Source organism: Liolophura sinensis, chromosome 6, assembly GCF_032854445.1.
Source record: "Liolophura sinensis isolate JHLJ2023 chromosome 6, CUHK_Ljap_v2, whole genome shotgun sequence".
Lineage (NCBI taxonomy): Eukaryota > Metazoa > Mollusca > Polyplacophora > Chitonida > Chitonidae > Liolophura > Liolophura sinensis.
The window spans coordinates 22800776-22816751 of NC_088300.1; the positions used below are offsets into that span (position 1 = coordinate 22800776).

General features: G+C 37.8%; 1 protein-coding gene across 1 annotated transcript in view; it reads right to left on the bottom strand.

Moving 5' to 3' along the window:
- The window catches only part of LOC135466360 (signal-induced proliferation-associated 1-like protein 3), a 52818-nt gene that overhangs the window by 17210 nt on the left and 19632 nt on the right, over nt 1-15976 (bottom strand). The window contains 11 exon segments of the mRNA XM_064743794.1: nt 1737-1843; nt 2559-2716; nt 3079-3182; nt 3450-3548; nt 3954-4029; nt 4892-5080; nt 9476-9621; nt 12846-13027; nt 13029-13141; nt 13143-13382; nt 13385-15445. Of these exon segments, the coding sequence (XP_064599864.1) occupies nt 1737-1843; nt 2559-2716; nt 3079-3182; nt 3450-3548; nt 3954-4029; nt 4892-5080; nt 9476-9621; nt 12846-13027; nt 13029-13141; nt 13143-13382; nt 13385-14392 (2422 nt within the window). The 5' untranslated portion in view covers nt 14393-15445.

Consider the following 15976-nt stretch of genomic DNA (forward strand, 5'->3'; position numbering starts at 1 on the left):
ACATCCCACATTAGCCAACCTGAATTCCGCTTCAGTGTCCCTTCTGAACGTTAACACACCTGAGGCTCTCAGTCACTACACACCTCAGATTTTGAGGCAATGGAGAAGGTTAAAAGATACAGTGATGTTCTAACAATAATTTCAACAGTCAGGTTACATTAATTAGAAATATTTAGAATTCTTTGTTTTGAAGGCCAACTGTACCACAACGAAATTTTCAAGACAAAATCAAAATAAAGAATTGGGGATTAAAAAACTGAAGTTCTTCTTGAAATTGCTGAGGTTTTATATTCCATTCTCAGTGTAAGATCTTATCGTTAAGTTATTTCTATTTATTTTATTTATTTATTTGATTGGTGTTTTACGCCGTACTCAAGAATATTTCACTTATACGACGGTGGACAGCAATATGGTGGGTGGAAACCGGGCAGAGCCCTGGGGAAACCCACGACCATCCGCAAGTTGCTGGAAAACCTTCGTTGCCACGTACGGCCGGAGAGGAAGCCAGCTGAGCTGGACTTGAACTCACAGCGACAGCATTGGTGAGAGACTCCTGGGTCAGGATGGGTCAGCTTTACAAAAATGTTTCAATGATTTCGCCAATTTAGTCCTTGGGTCTGGAAAAGTTTTCCTGCAGCTCATAAAATATAATATAAACTAAGGTTGAGAGGATGGTAGTACCTCGTCTTTAAGATAGACTACAAATAAGCTACAAAAAACCAACTGTTGCTTCATATAACTTCAACCTCCATGAAAATGCCTCTGACACAGTACATGGTAATGTTGATAAAGACTTTAAAGCAATTAGTCTGTTTGTTATGCAAATTCTTTGGCATAAATGTTCTGTCTGAGAAGTTTAAGTCCGTAACTTTAATGTCCTGTCTCCAATGTTACATCATAATACATCATTGGACATTTCCAATGGGTCTTGACAGGTTCCACAATTTGCTAACTTGATTGTAACTAGCCCAGAAACATTGCTTAAAATGCATGTGCCATGGTAGTTAGAATCAATTTTTAATCTGCGAAAACTTATCACTGTCGAGTAGCTTTATGTTGATACTTGTAAGAATTTTACTTAAACCCTTAGGAAAGGATCTTGTATGTACGAATAATGCTTTAAATGCATGTACCTGGCATAAAGAACGGCTTTCCCCCCGTCCCCTCCCACCATAATGCTGGACTCCGTAGTATAAGTGAAATATTTTTCAGCATGGCATAACACACCATTTTTCAAATAAATAAATGAAGCCTTGGCATCGAGTCTTTCCATGTCTTATCCTGTTTTAAATAAATTAAGTATGTCTGTTCTGGTTTATCTACATGCCACTCTCTCAGCAGAAACAATAACTCTTCGTTTCTTCCTAAAACGAACAATTTGTTAACACAAAGTTCTTGTAACCTTCCTTAACGTATCAATAAAATACAACCTTTTCAGACATAAGCATAATTATCTCCCTTGAATGCACCTGGATACACCAATTTATGTTGAGTTGTTCCCCCTTATCCCAAACTTCTCAAGAAGTACTTACACATTTCCAGTAGGATATCACCCTACCTTCAAAAACAACCTAAAAACACTCTCCAAAGTCCAACAAAACGCTCAGAATCTATCACAAAATTTATAAATTAGTCATGGGTGAAATTTTAGGTCAAATACAGACAGAAAAATTATTTCAAAGAGCTAACAATGCACAGGTGAATTTAGCTATTCATTAACTGCTTACTATACCAACCTTTTGCAAGCAGAAAGTCTGCAAATTCCTGAGATTTAGTAAATGTTGCCCCTTCAGGGATTGGGGGCCCAAACGGAGGTACATCTTTGGAGCGGCTAACGGCCACACTATGGAGTAAATTTCACAAAATGTTCAATTCATACTTTCAAAAAGAGACATGGTGATCTTAAGCCTTTAATGATATAGCAGGTAAATAGGGAAGATGACATCTACATTCACATAACATTGAAATACAGGGTACCAAAAGAGTAATGCATAGCTTAAATGTACACTTTTAAAAACCATCCGATGTCATTTTTAACCAATGAAAGATTCAGGCTGTCAGTAATCATGAAGTAAGCATCTGAATCTCTTTCAGCCATGACACCAGGTCACAACATCTCCAAGTACACATTTCTTTTGGGGCAAGTATACAGATAAACCATTAAAACAATTAATAAGTGAAAATACTTATTCAATTTATTTATTTATTTCCCTGATTTATGTTTTACGTCGTACTAAAGAATATTTCACTCATACGACGGTGGCCAGCATTATAGTGGGAGGAAAACAGGCTCTGGAAACCCACGACCATCCGCAGGTTGCTGAAAGGCCTTCGAACATACGGTCAGAGAGGAATCCAGCATGAGTTGGACTTGAACTCACAGCAACCACACTGGTGGGAGGCTCCGGAGTGAATGCGCTGCATTGGCATGTTAACCCCCTTAGCCATGGAGGCCCGCTTGAACATACTGGATTGAGAATCAATTGTATATACCAGAAAAATATGCTATTCTCTAAATGTTCACATTAATGCTGACATATCAAAAGAAACCGACCTACCTGTAGCGAACATTATCTGTGTTTGAATTATGCACTTTGACGATGATAAATACATGTTGAAAATGTGAGCGGACGGCTTTGGGAGTAAATGGAAGAGCACCTTGTTCTTGAAACACAATTGTCACAATGTCATTACCAATGTGACGCTTGCGCAGCAACTGTAATTACAACAGGTACAACAATGCGATCAGACACAGCCTCTAATACCAGCACGAGACGATAACCAATGCAAACTGTGTAATCCATTTCAATATGTAAAAGCATATAAAAGACTTCTAAAGCTACAGAAATGCTGGAGTTTGGTGTTGTTTAAATCTTTACAATAGAGAGTTGTTATCCTTACTACTTATTTAAAGTCACAGGAGATTCACATTAACCACTACAATCTGGTATCGTATTTTCACAACAATAATCTAAGCAACAGGTTGAAGATTTTCCCTCGTAAGCCTCATTATATCAGCATCAAAAACACATTCTCCAATTCTTCACCAACTTGCTGTAGAAAGAATGCATCCCGTACCTGTTGTTTATTATTTGCTGTGTACGGTAACATTGTGGACACATGAAACATGATCTCAGTGTCACCATATTTAGCAAACAGAGAATGGGTCCCAGTGGAATCCGCTGAAAACATCAAAATGAAATACCATACATAAACATGCCTTAAGGTTCATCATCAAAAATTCTACATAAGCATAATCTAGGTGTAACTTTATGTTAAGAAAAAATCTGAAAATCCCTGTTGAAATCTTCACTATACATTTAGCTGGGTTATCTCATATCTCAACTGCCATTCGATTAATCAAGGAAAAGAATATTTTGAGAATCAATGAGTTTGGGATAGCAATGACAAAAGTTGTGAACTTCAAAATATTCAAAACAAACTCTCACTTTTGTTGTCTAATTGTGCTCGGTACTTCTCGAAGCCTTTCAAGCGCACTCTTTCCCCAATACAATTCAAAAACTCCTCAAAAGCAGGACTAGCAGATTCTGTAAATAGCAAAGAAAAATGTGAAGAAAACTGCCAAGTATCTGGTGCATAAGTATTCAAACCAGCTTGTACAAAAGCAAATTTTACATGGCAAGAACTATTTAAAAACACATGGACATACATTATGTAAAAGCAAATTACATTGTCGGACATCATCACAAAAATCATACGGCTAGGACAAACAACTATTTGCCTTAGTCACAGTATTTGTCCTAAAGACGCACTCCAAAAGAATAGTTTTTTAGTGACAAGGGAAAGATTTTTTCCCTTAATTGGATCTCCTGAAATAGCAAAGATATATTTTTATATATTTAAACACAGGTGCAGGATCTCCAACACCTAAAATGAACCCTTATGCAGTGCTAACTACTTCCACTATCAAGTCTACTGAGTCAAGTACTAACCATTATTATACATTTCTTCCTCTGAGGACTGACCAGCCCGACAGTACATGATGCCAACTTTGTAGGTTGAGGAAATCTGTAACACACACGGCAACAACAACAACGTCAATATGGCAGACAATGTTTAGAAATGTATTTCCAATATGATGATGGTATTCAGTCTCAATATCTTTTTCATTCACACAACAATACTGGACACTTACCTCACTGATTAAGCCTACACCCCCCAAGATATCTGATATCATCCAAGACGTATAGATTTTACAACCCTCTACATTTACCCTGTCTACCAAAAACTACCTCAATATTTTTTTTTTTTTGTTACCATTTACATGTCCATATAAAAAAACTTTAGGCACTGGGTAGGATCCACAAAGGTATCAAAATTAAAGCACTCAGGCACATTCTTTTCTTTCGATCTTACGAATGCACTGCTATAAATCCTGCTGTTACTAATCTAATGCTATTCATCTAATTTATTTATTTATTTACTTGATTGGTGTTTTACGCCGTACTCAAGAATATTTCACTTATATGATGGCGGACAGCATTATGCTGGGACAAAACTGGGCAGAGCCCATGGGAAACCCACAACCATCTGCAGGTTGTTGACAGACCTTCCCACTTATGGTCGGAGAGGAAGTCAGCTATTCATCTAAAATGCCATACTCAAAAGCGTATCAATATAGGTTATGGCTCTGGCGCAAACATTCCAGTGTAAGGTCACAAAAGATTCCAGTTTGTGACCTCAATGATAAAGTTTAAGTTGTTAAAACCTGTTGCAGTATAGCCTGACAGTTTTAGCATTCTGTTTTGACGCCACAGTGAAACTGGGACACATCATTATTTAACAGGTTTATTGCCATGATTTGGTTCCACTTTAAAACTAGTTTTCTGTAGAACAGGTGTGAGCCATATGACAGTTTCTGTTGCCTTACCCCTTGTTCATCCAGTTTGATGAGCTGCTCGGCAGTTTTGGGGCTTGCCGTGGCCTGACGCAGACATGACAGTTGCAGCTCTGGTAAAGTGTACTCCAGCACATCTTTAAACGGGACTCCACGAGAACTGGACAGACGACTTGAGGATGGAATTGCATCTTCTAAAATTGCACCACGGAGAGCTGTTAACTGAAATTAACAAACACATAACACTTAACAAATGGTTCAAATATATAATATCCATTTGATCTCTTAAGGTTTTCTAAAAATGAACTGCACTCACTCGTAAGTTTTTATATCACAAATGGAATACGCACCTCACAGTTGAATATTATGAATTCTGTTCATAGCATACTAAATTATACATCAATCTGGAACATATACTTATTACAAAAGTAGGTCTTACAGATATTTGAAGATTAAAGAATAATCCAAACACTGGCAAAATTTGCTTACATTTCAGGAAAATATGTGCATTACAGTGAAAGAATGAAACAGCATTCCATAAATATGTACACCAATATAATGTAAATATGTGAGGGAGAATGCCTGGTGACTTCCTGATAACCTCATTCCCATATATTAGGCCTGTTCTGAATTAAAAGTAACATGATGATCCACAATATGAAAGAAATTATATACATGCACTTTTTCCAAACCGCTCCAAAAACTGTAGTGTTGCTTCAACATGTATATTACATTAAACCACTGTTAAAGACAGTGTTTGGTGACATTACTCAAGCTGAAGAATCAAACTGATCCAGAGAAAAACAAACATTGAAGCAAAAAAATACAATATGTAAACAATATGATAAGAATGCACTAAGGAATGTAAATGTCCTTTGAAGGCCAACAGGTTGAGCTCTAAGAAATCTCTCTCTCTTGGAACCATTAGAAGACTATTATGTTCCCTTGACATAATCAGTAGTAAGGACTGACAGCTTTCAGGGTCAGGTGGTGAGGTCAACACACAAAGAGGAATAATCACTGGCATACCCTACTGATCACTGAGCCCTCTTCAAATCAGCCAGATACTTCAATATTTCAAGATTTTAAACAGAAGGAATGTTAAATAATACCTTTAATCGTTAGATGGCAATGGTCGGATCAAAGACTTCGGACACTTGAAATGCTTTATCCAAATTTGGGGACATACTAAACTGGCTTGAGTTAGGCTGGGTAATTTGAGGTCCATTAACAGTTAAGGAGAACCACATCTTAAACCCCTTGTGAGTTCAAAGCCTCTAGGACCACCCAAAGCTGATCACAAACACTTTGGCAGCTGTTGAATGATAAACACTACCGTCCAATCAAGGCCTGTTTGAGAGCCTAGGCAAAACTTTAACTTCAAAAACATGTGCTGGTATGCAGGGATTATCTGACTCATTCTTACCAAACTTTACCTCCCCTTTATATAATATATGCATGTAAAAAGCAAACTTGTCCATAAAAAGAAAATGTACATATTTGGAAAATAAATCATAAACTTCAAGGGCCACTTTCACCAAGCAGCTTACAGCATTTTTTAATTGTACATTTGTTGCTTAATATTTTGTATGTCACCATTACTGTACCATTTAATTTACATGTACACTATCGGGCATACAGGACATCTCTCTGAAATTGGCCCCTAATCCTTATATAAAAAAAAACTGAACAATTTTTAACTGTGTCAAATAATACAATATGGTGAACACGACAGTCATGAAAAAGTTGTAAGGCTACATTGCAGGCTTTGGCGTTTAAACGTTTTTAGAATGTTGCAAAGTGACAGAAGCACTGTCTCATGTCTTACATACCCTAACAAATCTGACTAGTAAAGTATAACTTTAAATGCGATTTGAAAAAATAATTAAAAAAATATTGAAGACTAAAAGACAGTTAAGGCCAAATTTAAACTTTAGACAAATAATAAAATAACCTGTCCAGATCAGACACATTCCTCCATTATGCCAAAACTTGACACATTATATTCTCTGAGGTTAAATATATTGAGAAATTTAGTATATATAAAACTTGAAACTATATTCCGTTTATATTTAAGTCACGTAAATATATGTAGAAAAGAGAAAATGGCTTTACACTTACATAATCAACAGACTTCTGCTAAGTCAAGAAGGTTAATATCCATGTCAAGTGCTGCAGATAAACTGGTCTGTAATTGGAGCGCCTCCTCAATTACATGTACATCTTTGAGGTTAACTTAAAATAACAAACTGTCACGTGGAAAAAACTTGACAAACTACTATGCCGCTCATAAAATTGAAACCCAGCTTGAAGTTAAAGATGTAGTGGGTAGATTGGTCATCAGGGGGTTGTAACACAGGAGTGTGAATGGTTTTTATGGATATATGTGTCTGTCAGCAAACATTAGTAATGTCAGAGTGAAAACTCTACACACACTGTGAGTTACACACATCTCTGAACAGGCTTGTCTGAGGTTTACATACAAACAGGCAAGACATTGATACTGTCACAGGGGTGCCCAAAGAGGGGCACACCACAGCCTGGGTCACATCACAGCCTGGGTCACACACTTATACCATAAATAATAGTTTTTTCTACATCACTTCACTGCCTTATCTGGGGTGGATCTTGCGACAGCTGACATAACACTGGATGAGTAACTCTCACCATCAGGAAGAAACTATAAATTACAAGTTTTCTTTTAGATACTGTATACCTTGATGCTTTAGCACGTACATGTATATTTCTGTTCAGCTGAATAACACATACTGTCTTCCACTCAAAATGAATTACATGTACATACAAATGCCTACCCTTGCACACACACACACACACACACACATATATATATATGTATATATATATATATATATGTATATATATGTACATATATATAGTAATTCTTTAAATTTCGCATGTTTGTAAGGAGTTTATTTAAGCATATTCTGAAGGCATTATTCTTTATAGACTTACAAAATTATACTTTTTGTGAAGCTCTGAAACTGGCCAATCCAACCAGTGTAGTATTGTTTCCAAAATCAGATTCAAAATGGTCGAAAAAACAAAACAAAAAGACAACAACAAAAAAAATATGAACCACAAATGCAGAAACTTAAAAATTAATGCTGAATTTGAAATGTACTCCTCTGCTTCACTGAGTCCACTGTTTTTCTCCTGATACAAGAACTAGATGATCTACTGTTTAACAAATATAAGAAACAGGGCCAACAAAACGCCTTATGCTCAACTGAATACCTTAATAATACCACGTACATTGCTTCCTATCTTCACGACAAACAGAGTCAAGGATGTGTTGTTTCAATCGACAGTTGGGATATTGTACGATATTAAACAGTATCATAATTTGTACAGCCTGGGTGTGTTCATTGTGTTGATATGTGACAATCTCAAGCAAATGGCCAAAGTTTGAAGAACAGTGCCTACAGGGCAAAGCCTAACATCTTCTAAGTACACAGGTATAGATTGACACTGATCTTTGTGGTGGACAATTTACATACTGCGAGTTACAGTACACTCAGGCCACCTGTTACAACAACGACAAGCAGGTAGTTTGGCATTGTACAGCGCCACTGCTTATGTCAATATTTCCAAATCAAGAGCCATGGACAGAGAACTGTTCTATTTCTGTCTTCATAAGAACAAGATCGCTGAAGCTGTCGATATGTCCCCACATACACAAACATTGACAAAGCCACAGTGCTATGCTGATAGAATCTCTAGTGTCAACAATGATCCACACATGCCAGAAGTTCAGCCGGGAAAAAAAATGTCAAGGGGAAATACTCCTTAAACAGTTTTCTTGGCAATACGACCTTAAAGATGACATTTGTGCATATTCACGTGAGCTAGTTGGCTACAGCAGCAAACTATTTTTAAATCAGTTGAAATCAGGTCATGTGATGACATCCACAATATAGATCTGATACTCTTAATAACTGTCTTTTTACATATAAGTATAACACATGCATGTCACGGGTAAACTGTACTCACAGACTGTTCAACAGGCAGGAGTAACACAGAAGTTTGTACAAGGTTTTGTTAATCATATTTATAATTGTGAGATGGAATCCACGTCCCACAAGCTCTGAATCCATCCTTTACACTAGTCACACAGTTGCCACTAGGCCAGAAGAGCCCTCATGTTATATGTTTTCCACCACTATAAAGCGCCATTCAAGTACAAATCTTGCAGTGGAGATTAATTTTTATGGATACTGTTTTGGTAGCTAATTTATTGGCTCATTTCGTACTTAATACAATGTGATATTTAACATTGAAAAAATCATGAACTTTTATGGGTCTTTTTCAAGGGTATTCAAGTTCTTTAACAGCTTTGAAAAACTGAATGATTTCAGGGACCCATGGAAACCTTGTTCTTAAGGATGAAGATCAATATCAAAAGAAAACAGTTTACACTTTACTTGTAATTTCATGTAAATGTGCATGTTATCATGTTTGATAAAGTAACAATGGCTCTATCAAACTTTTATACAAAGTGGAATAAAACTAGAGCATATATTAGTAGTTAGCAACACAACTACATGTAGCTGTGACCTTACAAATCAACAATGCCCTCCATCACTAAGCATCACTTACCTCACTGTTCCTACAGATAATCCTGTACTGATATTGTCCGTAGTCTGCCCGGCCGTTGTTGTTGTCTCGCTCGTCAAGCCTCTCTCTCCTAATACTGACTGCTACAGGACCCAGGTTCTCGTCTATGCCAAAATAGTTCTGATGATCTGAAGGTGGACAAATTGAGGCATTCTAACTATGCACAAACAAACTCAGAGCTGTTCTCATACATATATTATGTGATCCGTACTAGTTAAGCATGGAAATGGGATCTGTTTTATGTAATAGTACAATATTTGTTAAAGATGATTTATCTGTTCACAGACATGTGCATGTAACTTTACTGCCGCTTTCAATATTATATTGTAGTTCAGTTACATAAAGACCTTCACCTTATACTTTTTTATGTAAAGTTTAAATCCATTAATCAAACTGATCAAACTTACATGTAAGTGGCCTTACAAGGTGGATGAATCAATCAGATTGAAGCAAAAGGTGTCATAAAAGATGCTCTGATGTAAAATATAGTAATTTCAGTCACTTCACAAAGCTATAATCATAAGCACATTAACAGAGCATTCTGCTAAAATTAAGGTATCACTATCAACAAGCCTCTTTTGCAGAAGACTATAATTTCCTAAATGGCAATTGGATCATGGAGGACAATAGAAGTTTATCACAGAAAATGACAGCTGCATTCCATTATCGTGTTGCAGATTCGTGTTCATGAAGACACAAATCTGGAAAGTAATGAATTTCAATCTACATGTAAATCCTCAATACACATACTTATATCATCTGTTTTCACTACAGGGTTAAAAACCAGTCTTATATTACACCTAGTGACACCTGAACGTAATTGTAGTCCTGATTACACGTACATATGTAGCTGTTCAGGTGAGCCTTAAACCGTTATAGGAATGTCAAAACCACAAGAGGGAAGGACAAACATGCAACCCTGTCTCTTTGTACCCTCTGGAGGTTATCACTGAACATAATGGTAACCTACCACATGCCTGTTTTGTGGTCAGTACTGATACATGCACATGTATTTATAGAACACTTCTGACAGTTATGCTATACATGTAAAGATAAAACACTTGTTTGAATTTGTATACATGCATGTAGCATTGACTGTGATAGAATTCTATCCTTAGCTACATGTGTAATGATACATATCAACCATTACATACTATAGTTCAAATGTTTTGATATATTCTGGCATAAATTCACTCCATGTATAAATTATGGTATTTAAGTTCACTCAACAATAAATGATGTGTAGCCTACTTGAATCTGTTACTAATCAAATTTCTAACTGACATCCACCCAAGATCATAACAAATATATACTTATCAAGCCTGTACATTTAGTAATTGGATAACAATATTACCCACGTAAAGCTTGATCCTGGGGCATATCAACTAAATTGATTTTCACAATTTCAATAACAGCAAGATAAACATTTAACCTACAGGTAATGTCTGGATATAAGTAGGTCATCAGCCATTTAACTCCTGGCATTTCTCTTTTTTCCTTGATACAAATTAATTTATCAAATGTAAAAACATCTCTTAATTGTTTGATTTGTTGTAATGAGGCAACACACATATACATGTCCATGAAGGTGCGACTTGAATGTCTGTGATATAGATTTATATGAACTCTCTAACACCTGACTGTATTGCCCATGCTTGTGCACACATGTATATTATGGGAGTTGCCACAGAAATACCACGTAACAAATGCACTACATGTGCACTATTGTAACCTTGCCCATATAAGTGTATTTATACAATTCCATAGAACCTTATGTATGAATTTAGCACACCCGTTGCTTGTTTGTAACACGTACTGGTATCAGCATTAAGGCAAGATTTGTACATTTGAAGAGGCTTATTAATCTAGTATTGTTCTATAAATAAAGGTAAGCTGAGCTTACTGATGCATGTTTTAAGTATTGTGTAAAACCATATACAGGTACCGCTCCATATGCATGTAAAATTGTGTTGATCAGATTGTGTGTCTTTAACAATATCTATGACCTTCAACACTACATGTAACATAGTTAGTGTGAATACGCACTTCTGTTATTGAACAGTGTTGTTGCACAGATCCACACAAATGTGATATCATACTACAATACTGGATGTATGCACATGTTAAAACTATTAATCTGTTCATGTTTAATCTGGATACTACACATACATTTATAGATGAATGTGAATGTAGATATACAGGATTACTTTCCCTAACTATTCATGAGCACAGAAATGTCTACTGTTATCCCTGTCCAGTCCACATCAAGGTCTGCCGGAAACCTGAACCTAGCTTCTATCAACCATCACATCAAAGGTGCACATAACACAGGTCACATTATTCCCTACATAATATACGTGATGATATTCTATATGTGTTCTCTATGTGCCTACCTGAGAAGAATAAAGTACACCTAATTAACTACACAGGTATTTCTTAGGTGAACACAGGTATGTCACGATAGGAACTACAGGTCTTCTGGTACGCCTGATGTCGTGATGTACATGCAGCTTGTGTTGGAAGTTTGTGGAACCTTGAGTGTTGATTTCACAGTCAGATCTGTCAGATCCAGATCCAAGGCATAATGTCTTGGCACTAACGGGCATCCATAATTCATATATGCTTAATACAATGTGCATGTGCCTGTACAATGTAAGCATAAAAACTACAGAATGTGTGTCATTCACCTCTAGGTTAGTAGTTCAGGCTCTTCTACATGAAATAATCATTGCCGGGCATATTTCAACATTCTTTATTAAGATTATTTACTGTAAATCTTCAAACCTTTTCAACCACTAAAGCACTTTTTCAGTGGAATTTACGAATATAATTATAATGAAAAAGACGTCATAAACCTGATGTGTTTGGGTCAATAAAGATGTAAATTATTTCTCTACACCTAACAGTTCTCTCAGAATGTTTCAAAATATTGGTTGCAGAGGCAGCTGAAAAGGTTGAATGGTTAGGGTAATATCACCTCCTTTTGAAGATAATGTTGACTCAAATTACCGCATTTGAAAATGAGCAATTGGCATGAACAGTTCTCCCAAAAACAAGTAGGTTCCAAGCCGAGTGAAAATGCATCATTCTCTGTGGATGTGCAGCTGTGCTTGTGATCTAAATCTCTGCTTTATGTTCACAACTATGCAGAAACACAGTGATGTATTACAGAAGGTGATGTATTACAGAAGTGATGTATTACAGAAGGTGATGTATTACAACAGAGCAATGTTAACCAAGCAAAGAAGCCCATTCAAAAACGATACTCTTTCTGACTGAAGCAGCGAAATGTAAACAAAAGCCAAAACAAACAAACACAAAAAAAACAAACAAACAAAAATAAAATACCCACCACATCCATGAAAGAAGTGCCTGTAGTAAGAGGCTCCATGGTCCACGTATTCCATGACATGACCTTTATGGGACACAATGGGGGAAAGGGGCTGATTTGTCAATGAGCTCGATGAGCAATCCAAAATGGCCACCCCTGAACAAGAGGGTTGACGCACATATGAAACAGTATTTTTGTACACAGAGCTGTTTGATGTGGGGACATTTTCTGTGAGCTGTGGCCCGAGCCAAACATATCATACGTTCTTCCTCACCGCCCAATTCGTTTCTGAAAAACGGGCAGCTCTCCACCATGTCCACTGCTTTTATTATCACCATCGTCAGTTTCAGAGAGTATGTCCGGATCCTCTCGACAATTCGGAATGCTGTTCCGATTAGCGGAAGCAGCCGAGGCTCCTGTCGTTGTATTCCTGCGCTTAAACCCTGAATTCCTGTTCTGAATTATCTCCCTTAGGTTAACACCTAAGCTCTGACAGTCAAAATGAACAAATGCTTTGCGTCTGAGTTTGTCGTCTGATTTGGGATCAATCTCAGGTGCAGTGCTGTCAGCACACGCCTTGTTGTAACATCCTGTCCGCCAGAATCGGGTTTTGATCCACGTAGCTTTTTGAATATCCCAGAGCTGCCTTCACCTGTGATTGACTTTGCTCTCGCCTTGCGATCTTTGTGGGGTTTGCTCTTGGTTTTTGGTCTTGAACTTTGACTAGAGCTACTAGATTCATTAGTTTCTTGGTCCACTACTGCAGAACCATTTGCCACCCTGTGCCCTGCTGCACTGCCACTGTTAGAGCGGCCTCTGGGTGCTGGAGCCCCGTGCTCAAGGTCATATTTCACCCGCAGTAATTCCTGAATTTTCGGTGGCGCTGGACTACGCTGATCCAAATTTTCAGCATGATAGTCTTTCAGCATTGCAAAGAAACTTTCGCTGTTATTATTATTTGCAAGAATGTCAATGGAGTTTGTACTCCCGTATTCCCGTCTGAGTGGCATGTTTTGAGGCGGAGAATCTTCTATGTCGTATTCGAGACTGTCCAATTCCAAGTCACTATTACTTCGATAAATAGGTTGAAACAAACGTTTCTTTGTGCTAGAATGGTCTGGAGTGTGACGCTCAGGTGTCACTTCACTTCTGGGAGACTCGTAACCTCTTTCCCGTCTCCCAGCGCTTGACGGGGTCTGATTGAAACCATCCCCAGCCTGACGACTCTGTAACCAGCTACGTTCTTTACCACGTAATCCATGAACAGTGGCGCGCTGCCTATTTAGTGGGAATTTATCACTGTAGCCCCTGTCATTAAGGCCATTATTGACGTTGGCACGGTGAAACGCTGAACTCTGAACCGACTGACCGTTTCTGAAATCGCGTGACACTGTTCTACGCAAAGCGCTTCGTGGACATGCAGACTCATCCAGCTGTTCACCTGGACTTGAGCTGCGATTGTTTGTACTCAAGACTTGGTGCTTGTAATAGTCAACTGCTACGCGGGCTCTGTGGCGGACATTTTCTGCTTCTAGGGACGGCGACTGACACTCTAGTTCTGTAGCCATTATATTTGCCACTCGCTAGTCCGAGCTCAACAGGTACTTTTCCACTAATAGAATAGGAGTAATATTCGGGTATATAGAACAGAGGCTTGAATAATATATGCTCTGGTAGATCACAAAGGTGTAACATTTCTGGATAAAGCTTACACACAACTTCCTATGGATTAATCCTCAGGTACATAAAGAAGAAGAGATTAATGTGACTAATAAGCTAGGTGATCACAGACACATCACATAATCACTTCATGATTTCCTCACCACAAAGTATCAGTGGTCTATTCTTTAAATCCTGATCCATGATGACCGTATTACTCAACCAGAAACCTGCTCAGGTGTTAATTAGGAGGACAATTCACTCTGGTCAGCAAGTTCCAAATTCCTTTCTGTTTGTTTACATTCTCCAACCTGCGCAGGTAAGTGAAGCTGGGTCCAGGTGAGCCTGTGTACCTGAGGTGTCTCGTTAAGCCTCAATCTGTCTGATGGGCCAAAAGGTGTGGGACTAAGGAAGGCTGGAAACCAGCTGAAGGAGGCTCAAACTGTTTGCCTGCCAGTGATAGCCAGGATGTAGCAGATCACTGGAGCTGTTCTCCTGGCTGTATCAGCGACCTTTGTGAGCCTCTCTCAAGGACCCAGGCAATATGTGGGGTAACAAGATCAGAGCAGCAGGGAAGATTCAGTCCCTTCTGGCCCTGCCTCAATACAGCTGACTTAAGTGTAAGTACTTGTCATAGGATGGGAGAATCATCCAGCTTTTGACATCTCCTCTTCACGGCTGTGACACACTCACCCCTAACACTTCCGACAACCACTCACTGTATCTGGCTACAAATATAGCAGCAGACATGAGCCAGTGCTGCATCAGATAAAACTTCTCTTGACTTGGCTGGCTAAGCTCACTTATTTTTCAGTATCCTGGGTAGATATCTGAAGATGCGGTCTCCACAGCATATGACTCATCCTTCTCAACACATCTCTTTATCTACAGTCCAGTCAATCAACTCTGCTTAGGGATTGCACAGGCTCCTATACATTATCTTTTTGGGCAACACTTCAAATCTGAAAATAGAAATGTTTGTAACCAGAATTAAGTAAACTGTTTATATAAACATCAACATATGCAGATTAATAAGTATTTGAACTTTTTTTCTCTTACTTTTTTTTTTTATGCTGAGCATCTCAGCAATTATTCAGATCTGCAAAGAGTATATGGCAAACCTGTACACAACATATGAATAACAAAATCCTAACTTCAACAGGCCTTTCGTAAGCATGTAAAGTCTATGTGAAAATTGCCTTCCGCACATATTGCCTGATTTGGTGAGGGTATCAGTCACAATACAATACATTGCAAGATATGCACAATTATTCGGGAGATTATTTTAAAAGAAAAAATTTTTCCTTTAAATTTATGGAGAATAGATCTGCTGTAACATCCTTTCTAAATACTGTCCTGAAAATGTTTAATACAGTGTATACTTAAGTCAATATCCACATACATGTGATCTGTCACAGATACACTGTCAGCAAATATGGTCACCTCTTTGTGACCCGTTCCATTCTGTTACAGCATCAACTATCTACATCACA